Source organism: Polypterus senegalus, chromosome 12 (assembly GCF_016835505.1).
Source record: "Polypterus senegalus isolate Bchr_013 chromosome 12, ASM1683550v1, whole genome shotgun sequence".
Taxonomy (NCBI): Eukaryota; Metazoa; Chordata; class Cladistia; order Polypteriformes; family Polypteridae; genus Polypterus; species Polypterus senegalus.
Window position 1 is genome coordinate 62,050,139 of NC_053165.1, and position 12,779 is coordinate 62,062,917.

General features: G+C 36.3%; 1 protein-coding gene across 5 annotated transcripts in view; it reads right to left on the reverse strand.

The window, feature by feature from the left end:
• Window positions 1-12,779, reverse strand: part of acacb (acetyl-CoA carboxylase beta) — a 70,615-nt gene that overhangs the window by 14,580 nt on the left and 43,256 nt on the right. For 4 of the 5 annotated variants that reach the window (XM_039771805.1, XM_039771801.1, XM_039771802.1 and 1 more), the window contains 16 exons: window positions 12,173-12,361; window positions 11,964-12,064; window positions 11,137-11,225; window positions 10,810-10,934; window positions 10,263-10,376; window positions 10,068-10,181; window positions 9,107-9,196; window positions 8,676-8,794; window positions 6,827-6,850; window positions 5,551-5,688; window positions 2,516-2,615; window positions 2,018-2,125; window positions 1,401-1,457; window positions 1,077-1,118; window positions 507-722; window positions 228-383 (listed from right to left, as the gene is read on the reverse strand). In XM_039771805.1, the coding sequence (XP_039627739.1) occupies window positions 228-383; window positions 507-722; window positions 1,077-1,118; window positions 1,401-1,457; window positions 2,018-2,125; window positions 2,516-2,615; window positions 5,551-5,688; window positions 6,827-6,850; window positions 8,676-8,794; window positions 9,107-9,196; window positions 10,068-10,181; window positions 10,263-10,376; window positions 10,810-10,934; window positions 11,137-11,225; window positions 11,964-12,064; window positions 12,173-12,361 (1,782 nt within the window). The remainder of the gene's footprint in view (window positions 1-227; window positions 384-506; window positions 723-1,076; window positions 1,119-1,400; window positions 1,458-2,017; window positions 2,126-2,515; window positions 2,616-5,550; window positions 5,689-6,826; window positions 6,851-8,675; window positions 8,795-9,106; window positions 9,197-10,067; window positions 10,182-10,262; window positions 10,377-10,809; window positions 10,935-11,136; window positions 11,226-11,963; window positions 12,065-12,172; window positions 12,362-12,779) is intronic. The other variant, XM_039771803.1, reaches the window with a different exon arrangement.

The window sequence follows — 12,779 nt, forward strand, 5'->3', positions numbered from 1 at the left end:
ATTAGGCAGGAAGCCATTTAAGCACAATATCAGCTTTAATAATTAAAATGGTACAGAAAATAAAAGTAGGTGAAAAACAAGAGTAGGAGAGAAGTCATCTAGGATATGAATGGTGGGTGGGACAATATGACAGAAAACAACAATGTTTAAGTAATTAAATACATGCAAAAATATAATTATCTACAGCCGAAATGTGCAACAAAGGAAATCCTGGATGGTGATCTAACCTTAGAAGGGTCCATAATGACAGTAGGAACAAAATTGAGGAAGATATGATTACAATCTGTGCGAACGGTTGTATTGTTAAAGGCCACCTCCAGCTCATCCATGGCTTCCAGCAGCAGTCGCTCACCTTCATTCTGCAAGTACTCAAATGATGCCTCCTGGCGAAGGACACGGATGTGTTTAGACAATACTTTTTATATAATCGCCAGCACATGTTAATTACTTTCTCTTTAACTTCTCTACTCTTGGAGAAACAACTAACAGACAAATTAGCAGCAAACCTTGGTAATGAGATCAGAATGACGGATGATAGCCCGCACAAAAAAACGGTAGTCCGTGACCTCTGCCCCTTCCTCAACTCGAGCTGCACCCAGGTAGAGATGCATCTTGTGATTGGCACAGGGAACTGCTGTCAAGTCAAAGTTTCGCATTCGGTTCAGCTCAAGCTGGAAAGCTAAGGCAGGCTCAAGATTTCGGTAAATACGGTCCTCTTCAAACTAATAAAAAAAACAAACAAACACATGAAAGCTCCTGGATAATCAAATCCTAATAAAAGCTTCTCTTTGCCACATTGCCTCCCTTTTGGAGCATATCAGCTTGAGCTAGAATGGTTATAAAAATATTTCCATCCCTTTGACTCTCAAAATTTATTGTTGCAAAACAAAGAATGTAAAGCTGCTTAATTGGGATGGTACTGCTAATTTTGATTGGTACAAATTGCTACTGTATACAAGATTAGAGTGAAATCAATATTTAGCAGACACCTCTAAATTAAATAAGACAGATCCCTGCAACTAGTAGAGGTACACACAAAAAAAGAAAAATGACAGAAATATTAAAGCGATTCTTACCTGGTCTCTAGCTCTAAAAGTAAAGAACTTAGGAAACTCTCTCTGACAAAGAAAAGAAGAAAAGGGATTAGAGATGAGAGAGGCACATGATTAAAGTTGACACAGATGATTAACAGCAATTGCAAACACCAATTAACTAAGTGATAAAAGTGATTGCCGTTTTGTTTTAAATTTGCAAGGAATATTCTAGTAGGAAGACATGAAAAGGTATCCAACTTGATTCAGAGATTGTGAAACTGAAAACATGCACATTTATAACATGTTAAATACACAGAGACATACATATACAATATAAATATACATTTGGACAAATTATGATTTTACCTTCTGCACAATCAGAAATGTGATTCTTCGAATTCCATATTCGAAAAGGACAGATTTCTGAAAAGGAAGAAAACAAATACTTAAAGGATTTGACACTAAACTGGCAGATTACAGCATCCCATAAGAAAGCCACTTGTCATTTCCTTCACTGAGTGTTAGAGCTCTGCATTTGTACAAGGAAAGACACCAACATGACAATATTTCCTGACACACAATTTCTTTTTCCGTAAGTAGTTGGGAGAGAGATTCACACTCCACAGCAGTATGTGAACATATGGCCATTCCCATCCATGAGTAACTTCCTATGGAAGATGGTGTTTTAACTCTTACCTACCTGAACAAAACCCACGTGGAAACAGGAAGAATACACAAACTCCACACAGAAAGTGACAGGTGGCATATTTGAAAATAGGACCGTGAAGCACTGAGGCCACAGCGATGCTGCCTTTTTATATACAGTATATCCATTATCAAATTATTTCATTCTAGTTTAGGGCCACAGGATGGGGTAGCAGTGTTAATTATCATTGAATAGGGCCATCCTTTCTAATTTTATAAATATTGTTTTTCAGTCTCTTTCTTAAGATCTCTTCTTGTTTAGAGGGTAAAAAAAATACCTTGGACTGGGCGTATGTACCCAAGGCTTTAACTAAATCATCATCATTCTGCTCATCAGCTGTCCTTATGGATACATTGATGATGTGTATTGGGTCTTCCTTTAAACTCTGAGAGATGAGAAAATAAAAGTAAATGGCATAGAGTAGTATGTACTGCAGGGAACAATCACTTATTTGCATAATACTTTAATAGGTATGATAATGATTAAAGTTACAAAGGAGCACTCTGACATAGTGAAGAAAAATTTTAATACTTTGTTGAGTAAATACCTTTGACACTGCCAGTTCTTCAGCTTTGCTGATTTAGATGGTGTCAAAATTATATAACCACAGCAATCCCAGTCACCAAGATCCCATTTCAGATAAAGAAAGCATCAAATCCACAAAGTGCACATGGAGATGTATGAACATCAACGTGCATAACTTATAAAATCATTTAGTGAGTTATCAGATAATATTTCTCCAGGATTACAATGACATCCAATCTTCCCAACTTACCTTACAGTCTTCCTCATCGTAAAGAGTTGTGCGAGCCTCTGTGAACAGGGGGCTTTCCAGTAGAGGGTCAGCAAAGCAGGAGATCAATTCATCAAAGTTTCTGCAAAGAGAGGATATGGACAACTGCATTATCTGGTTCCCATTATTATTATTACTATTTTTTTTATTTAAAAATTCAACCCCCAGCCAAAAGAAAGAGAGGAGAGCCAGCATCCAGGGATACTCTATAAAAGGAAACAAGAAAGGATGACTGGAAGAGTCCAAAGTGGAAGTTTATTCTAAAATGGTATTGATTAGATCCTGCCATGTTTTTAAAAAGTTTTGAACAGATCATCTAAGTGAGAATTAGATTTTTTCCAATTTCAACTGGCATAGAACATCAGTTACCCACTGACTTAAAAGTAGTGAGGAGGGATTCTTCCAGTTGAGCAAGATAAGTCTATGTGCTAGTAGTGCAGTAAAGGCAATTACAGTTTGTTTGTCCTTCTCCATTTTAACTGGAGTCCACCAAACACAGCTGTTAATGGGTTCAGAGTGTTTGTTGCATCGAGGCTATCAGATAGGCTTTTGTTCAAAATGTTGTTAATTTGATGCACACCCAGAACATGTGGCCCAGTGAGACTGGAGCTAGACCGCAAAGTTCATAGGTTGAATGTTGTCCAGGAAACATTTTAGACAATTTTAAACAAGATACATGCGCTTAATACAAGTTGAATGATTGAGTGCTTTGCACATTTGGAGCTAGAGTGTATTCTTTGAATGGCTGCCTTCCACTCATTTTCTGTAATATTAAGCAACAGATCCTTTCCCCAATGTATTTTGGGGTCTTTGAAAGGAAGGGACTTTATTTTTATAAATTGTAGTAATGCTATCTTAATGTTCAAGACTGATCTGTATTTCTTCTGGAATAGAACAAGGTGAGCAGTGAGAAAAATTTGGCAGGGTCTGTTTAGCAAAGTTTCTAGCTGGAAAGTAGTGGAAGAAATGTATTAATGAGAGTTTACACTGAAACGTAATTGATTGTAGGATTCAAAGAAATTGTAAGTGTTTTAATCCTGGACATTTTCCAGACATTAAATAGTGTACGAGTCTGAGAGGGTTCAAAAAGGTGGTTGTCATGTAGAGGGGCAATTGATAAAAAAACTTCTCTGTCTTAAATTGCTTCCTACATTGGTTCCATATTCTGAGAAAATGAAGGGCAATTGGATTATTAGTATATTGACGTAATTTTTATTGACTGGGTCACAGAGCAGAGAATATAAAGAAGTATTGCAGGTCAGGCTTGTGTAAATTCATTGATTTGTGTCGATGTCCAGGTCGCTTGTATATTTGTTGCCCAGTAATACAATTAAAAGTTAGGTAGTGCCATGCTCCCTTCTGCTTTAGGTCATTGTAAAGTTTCCCTTTGGATGCATGGATGTTTTGAATTAAGTTATGATTGAGCTTAATGTCTTAAAAAATGATTTGTTTATGTATATGGGGATGCTTTGAAATAAGAAGAGAAACTTGGAAAGGATAGTCATCTTAACAATATTCATTCTCCTGAATGCAAGATGGTGGGTAGACCATCTATTCACATCTTATTTAATTTTTTTGCATGCAGGCAGCAAACTTTTGTTGAAAAAGAGCTTTACATTTGCTTGAGATATTTAACCCTAGAAATTTAAACTGATCAGCTGAAATAAATGGGGAAGTATCCAGTCTGGCATTGTGAGCTAGAGAATTCACTGGAAAGAGTACATTTTTTATTCAAATTGATTGAGTTCAGATAACTTTTGAAAATCTGCTAATGCTTTTAGGTCTGCGGGCACAGAATTTGGTTGGTCAGATATATACAGTACCATATCATTAGTATATAGTGATATTTTCTGTTCAAGTCCTCTGAGAATCCCCTTTATCTCTGGTGCATTTCAAAAGCAGACAGCCAATGGTTTAATGACGAAGACAAAAAGTAAAGGTGATCAGGGGCATCCTTGTCAAGTACCATATTCAAGTTTGAGTTAGTCAGAAATAATAATGTCAACACAAACTGAGGCTTCTGGACTAGTACAAAGTAGTTTGATCCATGCACTTATGCTTGGCTAGGCTGAGGACCATGGTCTTGGATTTGGAGGTGCTGATTCCCATCCCAGCCGTTTCACACTCAGCTGTGAACCGATCCAGAGATAGCTGAAAATAACAGCCTGATGAAGCAAACAGGAGAACATCATCTGCAAAAAGCAGTGACCCAATCCTGAGTCCACCAAACCGGACCCCTCATTGCCCTGGGTGTGCCTAGGAATTCTTTCCATAAAAGTTATGAACAGAATCTGTGCCAAAGGGCAGAGTGTATAGGTTACATTTTTGTAGTCAATTTTTTCTCCGTCTGTGTTGTTAAGTGCTGTTATTGCTTTACGGTATTGTGCTTGTGGATCTGTTGGGCTAAGATCTTATTGGCCTCATCTCTGTGTTCATAATAATGTTGCAATTTAAAGATAAGCTGTCCCATTTCTTTAGTAGTCAAGAGGTTAAATTATAATTGTAAAACCTGTCTTTTCCTATAAAGTGCCTCATTTGGAGAACTGACGTAATCAAGATCTATTCTGGTAATGTTGCTGATTAACTCAAGACGTTTTTTCTTGGTTTCCTACATTTTTTTTCGTGAGAAAGGTATGAAATAATCTGTCCTCTTAAAAATGCCTTCAGAATTTCCCCAGAGTGTACCTGCTGAGATCTCAGAGGAAGCATTTGTCTCAATAAAATAATCTATTTGCTTGGATATTAATTCTATATGTTACTATTATACCTATTATTTAAAAGTCGGGGTCTATCCATCTGATTTCTATTTATTACAGGATTTCAAGGAGATCCCATCCGTCCCAGGCAGGAATCACTAACTCAGACAGACACCCAGACTGTCTTATGTACAGTAAGGGTAACAGGCCACTAAGTTGTTTGGAGTAATTAAGCTTTACCACAGACAGATGGCACACAACATCATTTCCTAATGGGATACACACTCTAGTCCGTTTTCTTTAAAGAAAAAGGTGTTGTACCTTGTGAGATCTTCCAAGCGTTCGAAAGCAACCATAGCACCCATCCGTTGGCAGGGTGGAGAGAAGGCACCTTCCATAAAGAGATCACTTCCCTGGCGATTTAGATCAAAGTGATCGGCACTAACAGGTACGGACATCCTGCAAAGACAAAGACAGGGAGTTGGTCATAGACATGTTTGGAAGGAAACCTCTGAACATTTTTTCTTTAACTTCAATATATAACAAATACGTTTTTTTTGACAAAACTGTAAAAATCTATGTTTGATTTTTTTTTTTTGGCAAAAGAAAATACACACATATTGGCCATTAAATCACAAAAAGCAACATTGTACAAAGAAGAAAAATAATAAAAGCATACTTGTTAGGTAAAGGTTCAGGCACCACATTGGAGCCCTGAGGTTGGGGCACAAATGTAAAAGCTGTGTATGGAGTGGAGTTTCTGTGCTTCTTTGCATTTTATTTTAATTACTTCACATTTGTAAATGTGTATGCTGCCCTGACCATAAAAACATATAATAATAATATAATATAATATAATAATATATATAATATAACAACACATTGAACTGGAAAGTGGCAGGAAGGCAGACAAAGAGGTAGTGCCATTCATACACATTGATCCATGACTGTCTCTTTTATTGGGTTATTTATGTATTGTATAGTGTCTTTCTGATTTATCTAAGTAATGGATAAAAAAGCTGGTCAATGTCATTTAAAGATTGTGCTTTAATGAGTTATCATTTACTATAGATTTAAAATTCAGTAGGTCAGGAAAAAATTAGAACGCAAAACAATGTGTGGGTGAGCTTGTTACTTAACCTCCATTTACTGTGATTTGCAGAGTTAGAAATAAAGGAATACATTTAACAACATTAGAATAATTATGCAGAACACCAGTGTTCTCATTCCAGCAGAACATATTTTCTCTTTTCTTCTAAAAAAAGAAGAATATACTTCCCCTTGTACAAGCCTGTTTGAAGATACATGGAAGCAAGCACAATGACAAATGTCTGAGTAGAGGACGTTAAAGGAAATTCTCAGATGACCAAAGCAGTTTTAAGTATGCAAAGATTTCCTATTACCAACCTTTGAATTTTTAACAGGAAGTGTTACCAATAAATTGCAAATCGCTATTTATTAAATTAAGGGGTTCAGGTTAAGACAAGAAAATGAGCAAACTAGATATATTACAGCCACACTGACACCATGTTGGCATGCTTTTTCTTATTACATGTAATCAGTTATATGCTATGGAGAGTTGGAAAGTGTACTCTACCTGTTCAGAGTGAGGCTGCAACCTCTGAAATTGAATCAGTCAATACAAATATGTTAGTTTGGAATTTTATCATTTAACAACAACATAGTAACTAACTTTAGGGTGATGCAGAATAAAAGACAATGCATACTGTGAATGGGGCAAAAAAAAGACAATTTAATACTAGGGAAAAATGATCTTAAGTCTATACTGGAATAATGTTAAATACTTATTAATATTAAAATTCCTCACTCAGCCAACAGGTTCGTTCAAGTATTGGTTAACGAAGAATTCAACATGTTTTGCAATATTTGAGACAAAACTAGCCATTTTTTATTTGCAAGTCTAGACTTTAGGTGGTGCACTTCAGACATGTAAGAATTTTCCTCAGTATTTATTGTTCCCCCAAGTACTATGGCTACCAAATAAACAAACTGGAGTAAACAAAAGCTATGTTCCTTTGACAAGATAATTCAAAAGAACTTGCTGCTTTTTTTTTAATGTTTACCAAGTTTAAGGATTTCATTACAATGAGTACATTACAAATCAATGAGATGTGAAATTGTGTATCCTTTTGAAATCAGAACAAATGCCCCCTCCAACATCCATCTAAAACAGCAAGGAAATAAAAAAACTAATTATGAAGTAATCACTAAAGTAATTATTAGTTATTTAGCAGGAGGGAGGAATCAATGGCAAAATTACTAAATGCCTGTCCCAATCTTTTGAAGTTTTGGACTGTTCCTTATAATTTTGCACTTACAATTACCCAAATGTCTGGCTGTATATATATACAGATGCTGAAGAGATTTATAAACAAGGCAAATGATATCTGCGAAAAAGAGCACCACTAGCTGATTCCACTTACTAAACTGAACTTATTCTGTTTATACTAAATGATACTTCTGTCCTTGAATATAATAGTTTAATTCAAGTAGATACATAGGGTCTAAAGTCAATTCAAACCCACAGTTGGGTAATATGACCAGTAAGTAGCATCATTCAAGTTTATCAAAAGCTTTTTCGTATCCAAAGATATCAAGACCTCAGGAAATTCTGTTCCTGCTGGGTATGTATTAGATGAAGTATATATTGAATTTTTGATAATTTCTGTTAAAACATGTAGCTTGATGTTGTGAGATAAGATTCTGGCCAAAATATTAACATTGGTGTGTGGTAGGGAAACTTGCTGATAGGATAAAAATCTGAATACATTTTAATAAAGCTGTGAACACTGTTAGGCTACTGCATATTACTTTGTGCGAAAATTAACGTGGAAATGCAGGCTCTGCAGAAAAAAAGTGCTCAGATTCTGAAATCACAACTCAATGCTAAAATAGCTATGTAATAAGGGGACATGTAACTGACTTTCTCAACCTTAAGACACAAAGTAGCTGCATACATTACACAAACATATATCTACATGTGACATAAGTTCTGGCACTATTAAAAATTAAAGTGACAAGTCTGGGTTTAATCCCCCCCCCCATTCTAAAATGTGCTTTTGTTTTATAGCTTTATTAATCTGCACAACTTGGCAGGTTAAAGTAATATTATTGAAATATAAACCAGACTGCAAGCTCTGATTGCTCCTTGCTTTTCAATTTTTTTCAGCATAAGTAAACATTTTGAAATTGGGGTGAATATTCCTCCACAGCACTGACTGTTGAATTTAACTTGAGATTCAGATATTTATTTCTTAAAGCACTTCATGGTGGTGTTCTTAAACCAAAAAAAAATAATGACCAGTTATAGTGAAGCTTCTAATTTCACCAAATGTCCTAAATTTGCATACTCAACTCTTGTGTGACTTTGTTTGTCTCCTCTGATCTTTAAATCATGACTATGGAACAAGGAGCATAAACAGTACCTGTTGGGATGGGATGAGGGTAACATGAACTGAAAATCCACAACACAGGTGCCATCCTGCAATTGGTGGTGTTGCAAGCTGTTTAATTCATACGCAATGTAGGCTCTTCGCACATACACCTACATTTCACGAAAGAAGGACAATCAGAATCAAACAAGTATAGGAGTAAGAGAATAAAAAACATTTCTCTTTTTTTGTGAAATCATTAAGAGCATATAGTCATAGTTCCCAGATACATCTGTTGATGTCATCTCTCCTCTTCCATTGCTTACTGCAAGAAAAACATCTCACCAAGACCCACTCCCACCAAATGTTAAATGGGAACTGTAAAATATGTAGTCCCTGTAATTTATGCATTGCTCATGTTCCACAGAACGTGCAGAATAACCATATCCACCTTAAGAGCCACACTCCCAAAAGGAACAGCTTACCTCTAGGGCAGCCATGCACACAACCTGGTTACTGTGGTAGAAAAAATTTGGCAGAACATCAAAAATAGAGGTCTCTGACAGTATCAGTTTCTGAAGAAAAAAGAAAAAAAAAAAGGGAGTAGATTATTATGGTGGGATATTTACAAAGTGGCACAGTGACCAATATTGTAGCCTCATGAATCCAGGAACCTGGGTTTGCGGTCAGTGTTGCACACTTTCTGTGTCTGGATTAGTTTTCCTCCTTCATCCCTAAAGTAGCTGTCAGGTTGATTAGCAAATGTGTGAATAAGTGAGGGTGTGTGAATGGATGGGTTCTTTGATGGACTGGCACACTGTCTGGCTCAGACAACAGTGTTGGTAATTTTGATTAAGTGGCTTTGCAAAGATTATGTTATTTAGAAGTGGAAACAAGAAAGATCCATTTAGATTCCCAGTATCAAAGCAGGAATCACATTCTAAAATAGACAAGTCCATTTCAGGGCATGCCTATAATACAGCTTCATGCTTGCTCATTTTGGGTCCATTTAGAGTCACCAAATAAACTAACAGGTTTGTCTTTAGAAAAGAGGAGGAAACCAGATAACCAACAGAAAAATCGGGCAGACTTAGGAGAAAGGACTAACATTCACTCATCTGGGAATCTAACCCAGGTCCTTAAAGCTGGGAGCAATGTGCCACTCAGATAAAACCTACCTTGTCATATTTGTAAGCCTCTTTTAAAACTAATTGATCATTAGCACCAACACAAAATAAATAAGTAAATTAATAAATCACATAAACAATTTTCTGTAAAACAATAGGACAAAATTATTTTATAACTAAATGGGGATGCACAGGCCAACAAGCACACCATTATATTACTTTAACAGTAATGACATTGCTAATAACCTTGCTAACTTCACTTTGAATAAGCATTAAAAGTTGCAACCATACAGATTTTCACTTCAATGAAGCAGCTCACCTTGAGATTTTCAGGGCAAAACTGATGACCATACATATCAATGGCAGAAAGGAATATGGATTCCACCTGATTATGCCTCAACTCATAAGAGGGCATGTGGGATGCAATTAGGGCCTGTTAAGGCAAAGAAAAAGTTGTACAATCAAAGTGCTGACATGAGCATGCTTCAGATCTCATTAATGACAGCCAGCTCACCTGTCTAGCACGAAGAGCTACCTTGGAGTTTTCCGTCTTGCTAAGCTGAGTGAGTTCATTCAAAATTGCCATCAGCTCATCTGCCAGAGTTGGGTCTCGGCCACAGAGCTGGTCCTGTCATATAAAGCAAGGACAAAGCACTCAGGAGAAAAGCACGAACTGCCAAAACAAAAACAAAATAACATTTTGTATATATTTTTTTACAAATATTGTAGAAATGTGGAATTGATGCTCATAATTGTAAAATGAAGACGAACCTCAGCTGCAGAATATAGGATAACTGGACTTCCCTACATTTTTAAAGAGTTAAGTTAGACATTTATCACAGGTTTAGTTTATAAACTTAACATGTCAGTCTGTCTCTTCTCTTTTGTTTCTGTTGTACATGAAATCACTTCACAACCGTTAGGGTTCAGCCATCCCAATGACCTTTGTCTCTGTTTTGCTCATTCAAAAAGCTTACATTTTAAAATCCCTGCTCTTCTATTTACATCCCACTTATCTGTACAATGATTCCCTTCAGGTCAGCATTATCACTAACACTCACAATGAGCAAAATGACCAAGAAGTTCTTTTTGGCAACTTGTGAGTGAGAGAAGATGCACTCCAAAACCGGAGTCATGTCTGGCTTGTACTGCTCCCGTAGATTGATAACACATTTGTCATAGTGTGCTAAAAAGGTGAGAAGAAAAAAAAAAATTAGTATTATACTTTAACGCGATTAACTTTATTTATTTAGCATTTTATTGATTTTATTAAAATCAAATAACATTCCATACAAGCAAGTCAAGTTTAACAAAATTATGTCAGTTATGGTCTGCTAGTCATCCAGTGTACTTTGGCTTGTTTGAAGTAGAGCAAAATAAATCACTACCTTGCTGGAACTGCATTTCCACCTGCAAGTAACGTCGAAGCAGGTCCAGTACCACTGACTTCATATAGCCACGAATTCCACTGCGGTACCTGAGGGTAAGACAGAAAATGTGACCCATTGAGTCTTTGCTTATCGTGACTACTGTTGCCTGTATATCTATTAATGTCTTAACAAACTTCTTTTGTGAATAACACACAAGAAAGAACATTATGTACATACATGTAAAATACGCCAATTTAAAATCCAATAAAGTATAACACACTCATTTTGCTGGCTATCACAATCACCTTGTAAACTGTCATATTACTTCCAAGTACCAGAGGGCATTACAAGTCAAGCTACCTGCTATTATTTTCAAATGTTGGAGCGTTTTGTACTTTTCATTTCAAGATGTGTGTTTGGGTTAGCAATCGCTTAAAAAATAAAGGAGTATATGTTCTCTGCAAAATACAATGGTGCATTACTGTATATATATATATATATATATATATATATATATATTTATTTTTTTTATTATTGCTTTTATTCAGTAATCCAACCCTACAACTTCAACAATGGCTATGTTTGTCAAGATCCAAAAGTCCTGTTCATGCCCTTAGTACATTAAACCTCTATTTTATAGATTCCTTTAGAAGCATCTTCCATAGGCTGCTGTTGCTTAAAATATACATATACACTAATGCAGAAAGAAGTTAGGATGAGGGAACTGAGAAGAAGGTTCTCCAGTAGCAGGCAAATTAATGTTTACATTCCAGGCTGTATAAAAGTAGCTTTTGTGTACATTAAAGGTAACTCTGACTCTTAGATTCAAACCTACTAATACCTACTTCTGTACAAGCTGCACAATGCTTTGAGTGTTCATGAAGAAGACCTCTCTGTCAGCTTTCCTTTGGAGAGTAGCAGCATGACTATCCAGAATATTGGCTATCTGTGGAAAGGAAACATTTTGTTGGCATTTTTCCTCCACCTTTCAACAGTCTTGACCCTCTTAACACAATCTGAACAAAAATATGAGCAACCGCAGCAGAGTACTCACCAGCTGACTCGGAAACTGACAAAGCACTGAGGTGATATTACTAGCATACTGTGCCATGACTTTGCGCACAGCTTTCTCCACAGTCACAGGTATCCTGCCCGAGACGCTGGTCATGATTTCCTGCAGTTCTAGCAGAGGGAGAGAAGGGTCCCTTAGGGTTTTCATCAGCTTGCCAACCCACTCTTTCACCTGAGGTGGAAAAAAAAAAATTATGTTTACATGTTTAAGAAGATTAATATCAGTCTTTAATGACGATCCACAAATCAACACCCATTTATCTATTTTGTGATACAATGCTTTAGTAACATTCAAGAGAATATATAAAGATACACATAGTTAAAAGGTAATAGGTGGGACTAATAGTAGTTAATCTTAAGGAAAAGGTCAACAGGCAGACTCTGCACCAGCTGCTCAAAATTGTGATTATATGGTAATTATAGCATTGTTCACCTTTCAGATATTCTAACTATTCTTACTAGACACTGAAGTTCGTTTTTGAAAGAGCACAGACTCTGCAGGTCACATCAATGACCACTCAGAGTTAATGGACAGGACTGCCAGTTCATTGAAGATAACACAGTAATGTTTATTGCTATATTTTTGCAGA